The 12,671-nt window shown below is 45.1% G+C and overlaps 1 protein-coding gene and 1 long non-coding RNA gene across 2 annotated transcripts in view; both read right to left on the reverse strand.

Annotated features, from left to right (window-relative positions):
- LOC116816729 (uncharacterized) overlaps positions 1 to 2,429 on the reverse strand; it is a 32,170-nt gene extending 29,741 nt beyond the window's left edge. Inside the window, exons 1-2 of the long non-coding RNA XR_004371796.2 lie at positions 2,390 to 2,429; positions 399 to 879 (exon numbers count right to left, since the gene is read on the reverse strand). This is a non-coding gene — a long non-coding RNA (uncharacterized LOC116816729). The remainder of the gene's footprint in view (positions 1 to 398; positions 880 to 2,389) is intronic.
- Positions 2,430 to 7,992: 5,563 nt separating this feature from the next.
- DLX5 (distal-less homeobox 5) lies at positions 7,993 to 12,259 on the reverse strand. Its single transcript, XM_032766167.2, has 3 exons — positions 11,769 to 12,259; positions 9,828 to 10,012; positions 7,993 to 8,759 (listed from the first exon to the last, which is right to left on the reverse strand). Exons 1-3 carry the CDS (start codon positions 12,121 to 12,123, stop codon positions 8,439 to 8,441), a joined length of 861 nt encoding a protein of 286 aa, XP_032622058.1. The 5' UTR covers positions 12,124 to 12,259; the 3' UTR covers positions 7,993 to 8,438.
- Between the last annotated feature and the right edge of the window lie 412 nt (positions 12,260 to 12,671).

Below are 12,671 nucleotides of genomic sequence, written 5' to 3' on the forward strand. Positions count from 1 at the left end.
CATTACTTCCTACACAAGTAGGGCGGAGGGGAGGGGGAAAGAAAGAGGTGCCCTCCTTTGTTTTTGATTAACAGACAGACAATTAAAGCTATGCAATATTTTGCAAAGCTTGAAAGGTGCATAGGTATACAATGCACTGACCAGGGCGAATTATATCTTTATTATATTGTATAAAGCACAGAAATAATGAAAATGAAAGTCCTTTCGTCACACAAGCCCCATACTGCGAGAATTAATGGCTAGAGACCTGGGCATCCTTCAAATTATGAACCTTGAAACCACTGAGCCATTTATCAGAAGTCAATAGAGATACTCAGAGTGCTCCATATAATGACAGCTATATACAGTCGTGCAAAAGGACAGTCACTATAATTAGACACAAAGCAAAGACTACTTACCAATATACCCGTTCCTTTTTTTTGTTGAGCAACTTCCACGCTCAGTCAGTCTTCAGAATGGTTTAAAACCGATCAGTCTTGTCATTTTCTACCATTCGTATTGTTACATTAAGAAAAATGTTTTCTTTTCTTTTTCCCCCCTTCCTACTGTGAAACTTTGGGTTCAGAGCTCCCCAGGATCAATTCTGAACAAAGCCTCCAGCTGCAGTGCCATCCAATTTGAAGCAGACATTGGGGACAATTTAAGGTTTTTATCCACAAGAAGGTTTTTTTTCCATTCTCTTAAATGCAGCCATAATTAGAGTAATTTTTCATGTAGCCCGCTGATTACAGCGTTTTTACCGTCAAAGATAATTACCTGTAATTTTCTTCCACTTTTAATACTAAAAAGCCATCTTTATTTAGATTCAGGAACAGGAAAGGCGAAACAAAAGAGGAAAATTATTCTGTTATTCATACACAAATTGCAGAGACGTAGGACCTAAAATTGAAAATTAACCAAAATTATAATGCTGAAAAGAATGGAAGAGGCTTCAGAAGTACAGCTGGTAGTGGGTCTCACTGAATTATTCAAATTACGTGAGAGAGAAAGCTATCGTACATTTAAACCAACAGTATTTTTTCTTTTTAGATAACCCAGTGCATATCTCCCTAGCCTCTATTTATGCAGGTAAATCCTAAACCAGTTGAAACATTGCAAATGTATGTTAGATCTATCTATCTATCTATCCACTCACACATTCTATATCCCAAGATATCAGAATCCAAAGATACAGCAGTTGTCCCTTAATAGTGTCGGCTAATACTTAACCCTTTCCTAGCCACTGACTTAATCGGTGTGGCTGATTCATGAATGTGATGAATCTGAGGAGCTTTACTCGTGTATTTTCGAGTACATGTTGCTGCTGTACTTATAAAATACATGTGCACGCTCTGTCGATAGCCATTGCGTTGTGGAGTACTGCATAGAAAAATGTGGTAATTTTTTTCTTGTACTTTATGACTATTTCAAGCATAGACTTTTTTTTAGCAATAAACCCAATACAGACATGTAAGATGACACAAGCAGGCCTTTGCAAGAGTAATACGGTGAACAAATGATAGCACAGACAGTGTCATCTAACATTATATAGCTGCCACCAAAACAGAGTTTCATGAAACAGCGTCATCTATAGATAGAATTGGAACAAGTCTCTCATTGTTCTTTCCTTATGGCTTCCTAAAATTTTGGTTTCACGGAACTGTTGTTCAGCAGCATGTTTGTATAATATTCGGTAATATTCTTCTAAAACTTTGGGGTGCATTAAAGTTTGGCCCCTCAAGAAATACAATGATGGTTCCTTTCAAAGCCCATCCCCTTCTCAGATAAAAAGGAAGAGCTTTGAATCAAGCCTGGTAGTTTACACGTGCCTCTTTGCAGGTGAAACGGTGCCTGCCTGATCAGAAACTCTACCACCTTTGCAATAACAGTAAGCAAATTTTCTGAGGTAAATTGCAAGGTTAAAACGACAGCCTGCCTCTGAAAATGTATGGTGTAGTATGACAATGGATACGAGGCACACCAGTACAAAATACATGGCAGCAGAGAAAGATCTGAGTGAATATATCGTGCTCTCTTTGACTAGCAGTTCAAAAAAATGTACTCGCGATTTACAGTCATAGTTATTGCGGTACAGCGATCAGCTTCCTTTCAATGCATCTAAATAGAAACCAAGTCCACTCTAAACGTCTATCGAGCCGACTAGCAAACCAATCTATAGAAAGCGAATTTCCTATAGGTCCCCAGAGTGAAAACTATTGTTACAGAAAGTGAACCAACCGAAATCCTATTGACTATGCAGAAATAGCTAGTAAAAAGGACGGAGTTCTGAATCTATGAAACAGTGGTCTAACAGGATGACAGAAATTACAAAAGCAGCAAAAGCAACCACGAAAGTGTGAAAAGATAAAGATGAGCTGTGCGTTGAAGTATACAAAAAGTAAAAACTTACCCCCAGTGAAAATCTGTTAAGCAATGATCAGGGTCTAGAAATCTATACTGAACAGAAGCAGTGTAGAATATTTTTCTGAGTCTCAGGGCAGAAGCTCTTTCTCTATATTCTTGGTTGAGTGAGCACATCCAGGTGTGAAATTGTTTGCACACCCCAGCACCTCTTATATTGCCAGCAAAATTAGCTGTTATTACTGTCACTGTTTAGTGATGGTTAGCTTGATAAAAAAAACTGCTGTAATCAAGACCTGGCGCATCTTTGCAAATTACAGATAATTGTAAACGTCCAGATTATGATAATAGCATCCTAATCCAGCCTGCAATATAATTATTACAGAGTGTTACATCTGAAACTGTCCAGTAGGGCTAATTCAGCCATTATTTAGACCCTATTTTTGCACTGCAAATGGGTTGCTGAGTTGAAAATGTACGATTGTAATTTCACGGGGCACTCAATGAGTAATGGTATAGGAAGAGAAAAATACAAAAGTGAAATGTGAACAGTAGCGATCAAATCAAACTCTGAAGGACAAAAGACTGTTTGAATCATAGGGAATAGGAAGAGCGGGAATTAAGAAAATAGCAAATCAGTGGTCTGCAGTGTTATGTGTCCAAATCTCAAATAGTGTGAGTTTGTTGTGTATTCAGGGGCTGATACTTCTGCGAGCTGCTGTCTGAAATAATTCCTTTTCTCAGCTCATCTCATCCCAGGCAGTATTTCCCTAGGTTGTTGGGGTTTTTTAAACACCTCTGTGCTCCCTCCCATACCCCAAAAAAGCAAATATGTCAGTGGAGTGATTGCTTTCTGTCAGATGATTTAACTATCTGCACGTCACCTTCCTAGGAACAGAAGCATCTTCTTCTTCTTCTTCTTCTTCTTCTTCTTCGTCATCATCATCATCATCATCAAATTAATTATTAATAATTAATAAAAGATCCAAATTGAATTTGCATCCTATCTGGCCATCGTGCAAAAAGCACACAAGTATGGAGCCCATAGGCCTAATTCCCTTTCGCGTTCACTCAGTGGAGAAGTCATCAAGAGTCCTACAGGAAATTAGCCGAGAATGCCTTAATTGTAATTAATTAAACAAAAGAGACTAACATTGCTGCCTTAACAGCTAGTCAGGTTTACTCACTGGGCTATTGGCTTTAGTCTCACGATGAGTTTATATTAACCCTGGATGTGAAGCAAACCAACCTGCTTCCTTTTTAATGGGCCAAATCATCAAAGTGTTTTTGTTTGCTTGCTTGTTTTTAATAACCACTGTATCAATGTTAAACCTTTTAAAACAAGTCAATCCAGGAGAGATATGTTGGGTTAATCACTGTAGGTTTATGGTAGCAAACGGGATATTTTCTTGCCCACAGTGTTGGTCCCACTCAGTATTAAACCTGGAAAGTAGTTCGAATTGTGTATAGGTAAATTTCGACAGTTCCTATTTGTCCATTGTCCTGGGCTTCTTATAGGGTGGAATTGATGAAGGCGCTGTGGATTTATGACCTTTAAGGACTAAAGTCATTCTTGGGAATGTTAATAATGTTACTGCTAATTAATATTAATAATATGCGAATTGGATGCGCCTGTTCTTCATGGAAATGAATAAGAATAGCGCGAAGAAAGGAAAAGGAAGGCTCAAGGGATACCACAAGTCGAAAGGCTACACAATACATTATATGCTACATGGAAAGGGCACCGTAAGGATTTCCTGGAATCTGACGTTTATGGCCAGATCCTCAGCTGGTGCACAGCAGCCGTGAAATCAATTATACTACTTCGATTTACACTAGCTGAGGATTTGGCCCTTCAAGTGAATTCGTACTCGAAAGGCTTCCTTATAGCTATTGCAAAAGCATCGGCTGAAGTCTGATGCACATAACAGGCTTTTCTGAACGGTAGAAAACAATGAAATCCTATACTGTGCAGCCCATATTTCGGGTGCCGTTCCCTGTGCTCATAATTTAACCTGTGGCTGGCAGTGCACAGCTGAACCTAAACTGAGATTCCTCACCCGAATGAAATGAAAACTCTCTGGTGTCTTGAAGGTATTTTTCTTTGGTTAAATGTAGTGATGTGTGGTATTGCATGGTTTTGTATAAATCTTGATTCAGGATGTAGATCAGACTCAATAAGGTATATATTTTTGGCAGATAAAATACTGCTCATCCCCATAAATCACATGCAAACAGAGGCACCGCGGAACAAAGAACAGAAACATCTAATTGCTGTAACACAGGATCTCCCTTAAAAAAAAAAGAGGCTTCATGTAAATTACCCAATTTCTATCTCCACGGTTCTTATCTGACCTATGGAACAGGTTATTACATTACTGCAGGCATCGCTCAAATGACTGAAAGCAAGGAGGGGATGGTGTGTGGAGGGGGGGTTAATTTAACTGAAGCAATGTATATATGTTCTGTAATCCACAACTGAACACCCTAAAGACTGTCAGTCGCAAAATTGCGTGGTAGAAATATTTAATAAATAACACATGTGCGAAGCACGTTTCTGATGTATTCCTACATCGGTGCTGCCAGATCTGAAATGTGTAACGTCTGGAGGCCTGAATGCCTATACAAAGGAATAGTTGCAGCTCGGGATAATTTATTGGGGAGCTCTAGAGAAGTGAAAGCGAGAAAAACGCCTGCCTGAGCTGGCTGGGGTTTATGTGGTGACAGGTTGGCGTGTGTATATGTGCTTGGAAGGAAACTTGGACATTTCTCAGGGGCGAAGCACTCTCCATCCGGAGAAAGTGCCTGGGAGATATTATAGAGAGTGACCAGGAGTCAGGAGTGGACGGTTTGTCTATAATAAGGGAGCCCAGCAGGGACACAGGATTAGGGGAACCCAGCAGAGCAGCTCCTGGACGATTTATCTGACATTTGTTACTATGATATCCGGAGCGATCGGGTGCCAAGGAGGACGCTGCACGGCACAGGCGAAGCGGGGACTTTGTGTGCGTCGCTGCGGCAGGGTGTGTGCACTTTCCGAGGGCTAGCATGGGTGTGTGTGTGTGAGAGAGAGAGAGAGAGAGAGGCCCTGCGGCTCAGCCCTGGAGCCGCTCGGCACCCACAGGAATGCGGCTCCTCGCGGCTCCCCGGTTTGCCCCAACTCCACATGGCCGCCAGGAAAAAAAAAAAAAAGGCAGCAATTCGCCCAGTACAAACTGAACGTCAGACAAAGGCCAGTTCATCTGATCTCTTACCAAGACAAGAATGGAATGGCACCAAGGAGAGGGCTGGAGAGAGCCCAGAGCTGGACTGGGACCGGCTGTTCTGCTGGAGAGGGGCACACAGGGATGGGGAGAAGTGTCCTAAAATCTATGGGTCCAAGCCGCGTTAGTTAGATATAGGTGTGCGCGCATCTGATCTGAAGATGGCTTTCACACAGCGACTCCAGCAATGGTGTGTACATAGCTACCTATTGCAGTGATGGGCATATACACTGACCTCTCTCCAAGCCTAGTAGTCTTTACATACCTGGCCTGAGAGCTCCGGGGTGTTAAACGGGGACGAATGGGGGGGGGGGAAGGGAACAACAGCATCAGAAACAATTAAATCCTGGAGTGGGATTGACGTTGAATCCAAACACTTACGTGCAGAGCTGGTTGTTTTCGCCCAGAACCGCGGAGCCCATGCTTTTAATAATAGGCTAAACAATCGCAGACCCAAAGCTTCAAGGTCAAGGTTGACCATAAAATGCCCACCTCTTTCTTCCTCTCCCCCACGCACCAAAGTGGCTGGGATCAAACATCCGAAAGAAAGAAAGAAAGAAAGAAAGGAGAGGATGGGGAAACTCTGGAAAATATATTTCCACTTTTGATGTCCTAACCTTGAAAACAAAAGGACAGAGAATCCCCAAAAGGGGGAACGTCTATAGCAGGTTCAAAAGCTGTTTTGAAAATAACGCTTGCCTAGAGCACAGCCAGGACAAGCAGGGAACAAGAAAGAAAGTAAGCGCTTGTCTGTTAATGAAAAGGAAGTTAGCAGGAGATAAAAGTTGAGCTTTATCAGCAGCTTCAGAGCGATGGAAATTTCCTAAAACCTTACAAATACAATCAGCAGGCAATACTTAACCAGCAATCGCGGCGCACAGGAACAATACGTAAAATAGAGTAGGCTGCCCCATAAGCAGCGAGTTAAAAAAAATGAATGAAAGAAAGAAAAAGAGCAAATGTTTACAGATAACCCCCCTCCCCAACTAAGGAACACTTCTGAAGTCATTGCATGCTGCATGTGCCTGTGTGTCTGCACAACCCTCCCTCCTACACACACGCACACTCTCTCTCTCACACACACACCCCTTCCCAACGTCCAAAAAGAAGTTCTACAGAACAGACTAATCCATTGTACTAAAAGTCAGTTGCTTTCCCCACCCCCGCCCCAACCTGCTACAAGACAGCGAGCCTTGGCTTTTTTCTTTGGGAGAAAAAAAAAGAGGCGGTCAAGAATTGGGGGAGAACAGAAGGAGGGGGCCGGGGAAGAAGGGACGAGAGACAGGTAACTGTGCTCGAGGGTACAAAGCTTGTCTTTTCAGGTCCTGTCTCCGAGCTCTGGAACAGCTCTCACTGAACTCCTCAGCTGACAGGATGCCATTTTTTATGTTCTAATCCAGGAAGAAAAGAAAAGAAGAAGCCTTTGTCACACTGATCGCTGCCGTTTTCCCGCATTGCAATTAATTTCTCACCCATTTTCTTATTTCTAGCCCACGTTTTAATAGCTATCGTTCAGTTCTGTCCCAGAGCTGGCCAACTCCGCTACAGGTCCATGAGAAGAATGACCCTACAAAGACCCGGGAAGGCAGCTGTTCTGTTTGCACAGGGGACGCCTGCCTGTACGGGGTTTTATTTTAAGGTGGGGGGGAGATTCTTCCAAGTGAAAATAAATAGTAATAAAGGGTGTTGAGATCGTTTTATTCTGCATAAGAGGAGGCCGACAGCACAGCACACATTTTGAAGTCACTTCCCGCTCACACAATACAATCACTAATGCCCCCGACTGGAATCAGTCCCGTGTATTGTGGGAAAGCCATTTTTCCTGCCCCATTATCAGATCTCCAGCCTCTTATCTGAAAATTGTCACCGTTAATTGCAGTAAGACTTTAAATATGTAGAAGATAACGATCGCTCGGAGGTCTGGGCTTTTCCATGAACACAGTTAAAAAGGTTCCTCCAATATCCCTTATTCAGAGGGTACCGCTGGCCTCTACCCGACACAAGCTTTTTAATAGGCACAAGGAGAGTTTTGCCCTCGTTTTATCCTTTTCTCGTATTTAGAAGCCTCCTTTGAAGGAAATGTAATTTGTATAATTACCCTAGCGACTGACGAGTGCGGAGCTCTCAAGGCTAATTGCTCTCAGCCAAGGATTCAGAGGGGCTTTACCGAGAGATTTCTCTCTCCCAGTGTTAGAATTTGTACGGTTCTTTTAATTGCAAATAATGTGGGGTAAAGAGTAAATTGTCTTTGAAAAGCCCATTCTCCAGATGAAAGCTTCCCTAGCGGGCAGCTCTAGATTTACAAGGAGGACCTACACGGCCAGATTCTGTAAACCTTTACAGTCCGTAGTGCTTCCAATGAGATTGCGCCTCTAAGCAAGGAGTCTCTTGCTTAGAGGCGCAGGTTCGGGCCCTAAACAAATCTATCTCGCCAACAAACAAGACAAGCAAAGGAATCTGTTCTTTTTTTTCTCTTTGCAATGGAAAAAGGGGTGTTTTGGAAACGTCTCTCATGGTCGAAATAATTTTATTTATTCAGAATATACAGTTTAATCCCTCTATCTACACTTATTTACAGGGTTAAAATAACATTGAAAAAAAAGTCTCTGGAAAAGTTGAGGTCATAGATTTCAAGGCACCATTGATAGTGTCCACAGCTGAGCAAAAATTGTCCGTCTGTAAAAAAGGGTCTCCTTTGAAATGCAATAAGTTACATGCACAAGCGTTACACATTTAATTTTGTTTTGTTTTGCTTCCCTTTAAAACTCCCCCACAGGCATTCCTTTCGTTATGATTCCTTAACAGTAAAACACAGGAGTCCAGGGGGAAAATAGTCTAATAAATTGTCCCAGAGGCCAGCGCTAACGGGTGTTGTAGGGAGCCGTGGGGCTGGAGGTGGGAATTGAGGGAGTTAGCACTGGAATACCAGGAAGCGGAGTTTTCTAAGTAGCTGGATGCAGGGGATGGGTTGGAGTTTGGAGCATGAGGATGATGGCTGAGGGATCTGGAAGAGCCCTGAGGTTCCCAAACCGCAGGTGACTGTGGAGAGTTGCAAGCCATGGGATCACTGGAGCTGGGACTGTGCTCCGGAGGCATTTCCCCGCTTTTCATAATCTTCTTGATCTTGGATCTTTTATTCTGAAACCAAATTTTCACCTGAGAGAAGGGGAAATCAAGATGATTAATACCAGCGTAATGTGAAACGATCTGAGGCAACAGGCTAAGGGTCTGACTTCACTCTGGGAGAGGAGAGAAGCGAGTTAAATCTTTCCCGACACCAGCACTTCAGTTACCCAGCGCAATCTACTGTCGAGTGTGGTATTTACAATGACCGTGTCGGGCCCGATCCTGCGGGCCAACTTCAGTCTGTAGGAATGCAAGCTCGGGTCCGGTGGGTAGGAATTCTGCCCGGGCGCTACCCCCGCCCTTGTCTGCGGCCGGCAGTGCCTTGCTGCAATTACCTTGCGAAAGCCACCGCCGTCCTTTTCTGAAGTATTTTGTTTATGGGAGGGTAATAGAAGCCCATAAAAACATTTCAAAGGAAGCCGGGGGGGAGGGGGAGTGAAGGCAAGCGAAAGAAACGCGTGTGATTCAGATTCGTCTATTCCAGTCTCTGCGCTCTCTGCAAACTGAGCAGGCTCTGCCCTCTGCACCAGGATTATTTTTGTTCCAGTGCCTTTCCGGTGATAGAGTGTAAACACAAACAACAACCACGCCAGTCTCGCCCCAGCGAAGCAGGCAGGGTGGGTGGGTGGCTAGCACATCTATCTATCGCTTTCTGTGCCACGAATTCAACCCGGAAGGTAACAGTGACAGGTTATGTTTGTAATGGATAAGGTCGGCGTTAGAGATACGTGCCCATGGAGTTGTTCTCTGCATATAGATTTGAAAGCCTTCAACTAAATTATGAAAGTGCGAGAGACATCATCACATCCCCCCGCTCCCTTTTTTGCACAAAGCCCGGCTTCCAAAGCTCCTGCGTGTGAACGCCAGCTAGCGCCCAAGCCTTTGAATATAGAGCTGTACGTAATACAAAAACCAGGAATCAACGAGGAAACGAAACCCACTCCGCCCATTTAAAGAACAGCAGGCCTGTCTCGCGTGTCTTAATGAATAGGATCCGGCTACTGTTTATATCCTTCACCAGTGGCATCAGCTCTCCTCTCTGGTGGGTGAGAAAGACCGTATTAATACCGACAAGGAAAACGCAATAGGTTGCATTACCTGTGTCTGTGTCAGTCCCAAAGAAGCAGCCAGTTCAGCTCTTTCTGGCAGGGCTAGGTACTGAGTTTTCTGAAACCTCCTCTGTAACGCAGCCAGCTGGAAGCTAGAATAAATAGTCCTGGGTTTGCGAACTTTCTTTGGTTTGCCATTCACCATTCGCACCTCGGGCTCCGCCACCTCTTTCTCTAAACAATCCAAAATAGATCAGGTTAGAGTTTCCCGGAAAAATCAAGTCCCCAGTGGAGAAAAAGACCAGACAAAGATCCAGCCCACTGGCCCAGCCACTGCAGCCGCCAACTCTACAAACACAACCCGCGCGGGGTGAGGGCTATTTAAAAACACTGGTGGAATAGAGGCGAAGGAATGAACAGAGGCTGGCAGGGGTAAATGGAGTAATCTCCCTCCATCCTGGTGGGGCACCTAACCAGTTTCCGTTCCCTCTTTGTGAAATGTATTGGGAGAGAGCTCTGGGGGATTGCAGATCAGTCCTACAAGCCGGTCATGTTTTTTAAACCTCTGAAGTTCCATTGTGAAGGAGCCCAGTGATGCGGGGGGGGGGGGGTGCACTGGGCAGTATATTTCATCCCTCCATTCCCCCCTCGGGCGAGTTGCAGCCACTGAATTGCAGGCTGCAATGTCTCGAATTCCAACCCGCAGAGCCCAGACGGCCAGGCTGGGAAGACGCGATACTGAGGTCTACACAGTTCAAAGGCCCACAAGAAAACTGGCCTCCTTCAGTTCAACAGAAAGTGGCCGGCTCTGGCTCAGACAGAGGGCTGATTATAGTTATAATCATCTCGCTGCTGATCTGCAAAGGGCGCGCAGATGCGTCTGGTTTCTTTTACAAATATCCTTAATACGCCAGTGGCCTTTATTTTCCCTTTGATTTGATGAGCAAGAGCAAACGACAGGGGAAAAAAAGTGAAAGCAAATATCTATGTATATAAATGACGTAAGAGGTTGGCGGGAGAGAATTGCAGATGCTGCAATCCATTGGGACTACTACTGGAAAAGTCTGGTTTGTGATCCAATCTGTTTCACAAAGGGGTGGGGACAGGGGAAAGATAAGGTACCCCAGTATATCCGTCTGCTCCTGAGTGTGCTTCTTGAACTGTGTAAGAAGAACCCCAGAGAAGCAGATTCGCGCGCGAGCGTGTGGTTTTAATTCCGCACACTGACTGGATGCTAAATACGAGCAGGATTAAACATGCGCCGCCGGGACCAGATCAGATCGGACCAGAAACCTTTCCAAAAGCTAGATCTCTCCCCTCCACACCCGAGTTGCCCTCCCTCAGCCATTGACCAAGCCGTGAGCACCACAATTTCCTCACGACATTCATCTCCGAGCAGGCTCCAGTCGGCTAAAGCAAAACATTGCAAACTGCACAAGCAGTCAGACATTTCAGAGTTTTGGAGGTAGAATTCCGGCCAGATCCGCACCCTTCCCTTGTCAGGGATTTCCCCAGCCGCGGGGGCCGAGGGAGGGGTGGGAGAAGCAAAGTTTATTTCTTTTTGCACAGTTCCAATAAGCTGGAGTCTGAGACAAAAACTCCCGACATTCTTTCTCTTTCTGTACGTAGATTTCTCTGGAGGCAGCCCCGGAGGCCCTGGGCAATTTACAAGCATTTGCTTTGCTAATGGATGGCTGCTTCTGAGAGGAGTTTTAAGATCATGCAGATTAATTCGGTGGCTTTATTCCCACCCAAGGATCGCCAGCTGCGCAGGATACATATTTTAAAACGCCAAGAAGCCAGGCACCCAGAACTGTCCGAGGAAGAATCCATCCCAGTAACCCTCTTGGGGAATCATTCTGCCCTGATGTTTTGGCTTCCCAGCAGCCACTACTCCCACAAACTGTTCCCCATCGCCTCAGTTTCCTCCCCCTCCGTACCAGCAAGATGTCCCCCTTTAATCCAGCCCACCCCACCCCCCAGCTCTCACCTGGCTGGTTTGAAGAGCTCTGTACCCGGTTGTAAGCCCCGCTGTACTGGTGGTAAGGACTCGCGTAGCTGTAGTCTGCATAGGCTTTGGCAGGATAATTCCCAGCTGGTCCATTCATGCCGTGGTACTGGTACTGGTAGGGATTGAGCGCTTTGCCGTAGGAAGCCGAGGTAGGCGAGCAATAGCCATGCGGGGCTCCCCCCGTTGGACTATAATAGTCGGAATCCGTAGCCGAGGACTCGGGTAAAGTTGGAGATTCCTGAGACGGATGGTGCATGGCTGCAGACGTCTGGAAAGGAGCCTGGAAATCGCTGGATCTGATATTGGGGACCCTTCTGTCAAATACTCCTGTCATACCTTGGAGACGGCTTCTTGCTGGGGCTGGCTGCTGGGGCTGCTCAGGGCTAAGCAGACATGTCTGGGGGAGGAGGCTGGGAGTCTTTGAGTCTCTGTGTCTGTCTCTGTCTCTGGCAGACTGCTGGCTGGGGCGCAGCATAGGCTTGGTTAAATCCTTAATTGCGCTCTTACGCACAGCGGGGTGGATCGGGTTCCATTGGCCAGAGCAATCAGGAGCAGCGACACCCTAACTCGTCCAACTAGTTTTGCACAACAAAGCTTTGCTAGGGGGAAAAAAAAGTCCATTTCGAGCTCTTTTAAAGTGAATACCAACAGCAATGCACAAGGCATAACATCGGTATCAGGAGAGTTTCTGCTCCCCAGTCAGCTGGAGAGAGATGTGCAAATATTATAGACAGCACGCTTGGTGAAAGATCGTCACCACTACTGCTCAATACACACACAGAGCTAAATTTATCCCTGGTGCAAATCCACGTACTGCCGTGGACTCAGACCAGGGATACATTTGGCCCAATATCGCCGTATTGTAGATTGCTGCAAGATCAA

This window comes from Chelonoidis abingdonii, chromosome 2 (assembly GCF_003597395.2).
Source record: "Chelonoidis abingdonii isolate Lonesome George chromosome 2, CheloAbing_2.0, whole genome shotgun sequence".
Taxonomy (NCBI): Eukaryota; Metazoa; Chordata; order Testudines; family Testudinidae; genus Chelonoidis; species Chelonoidis abingdonii.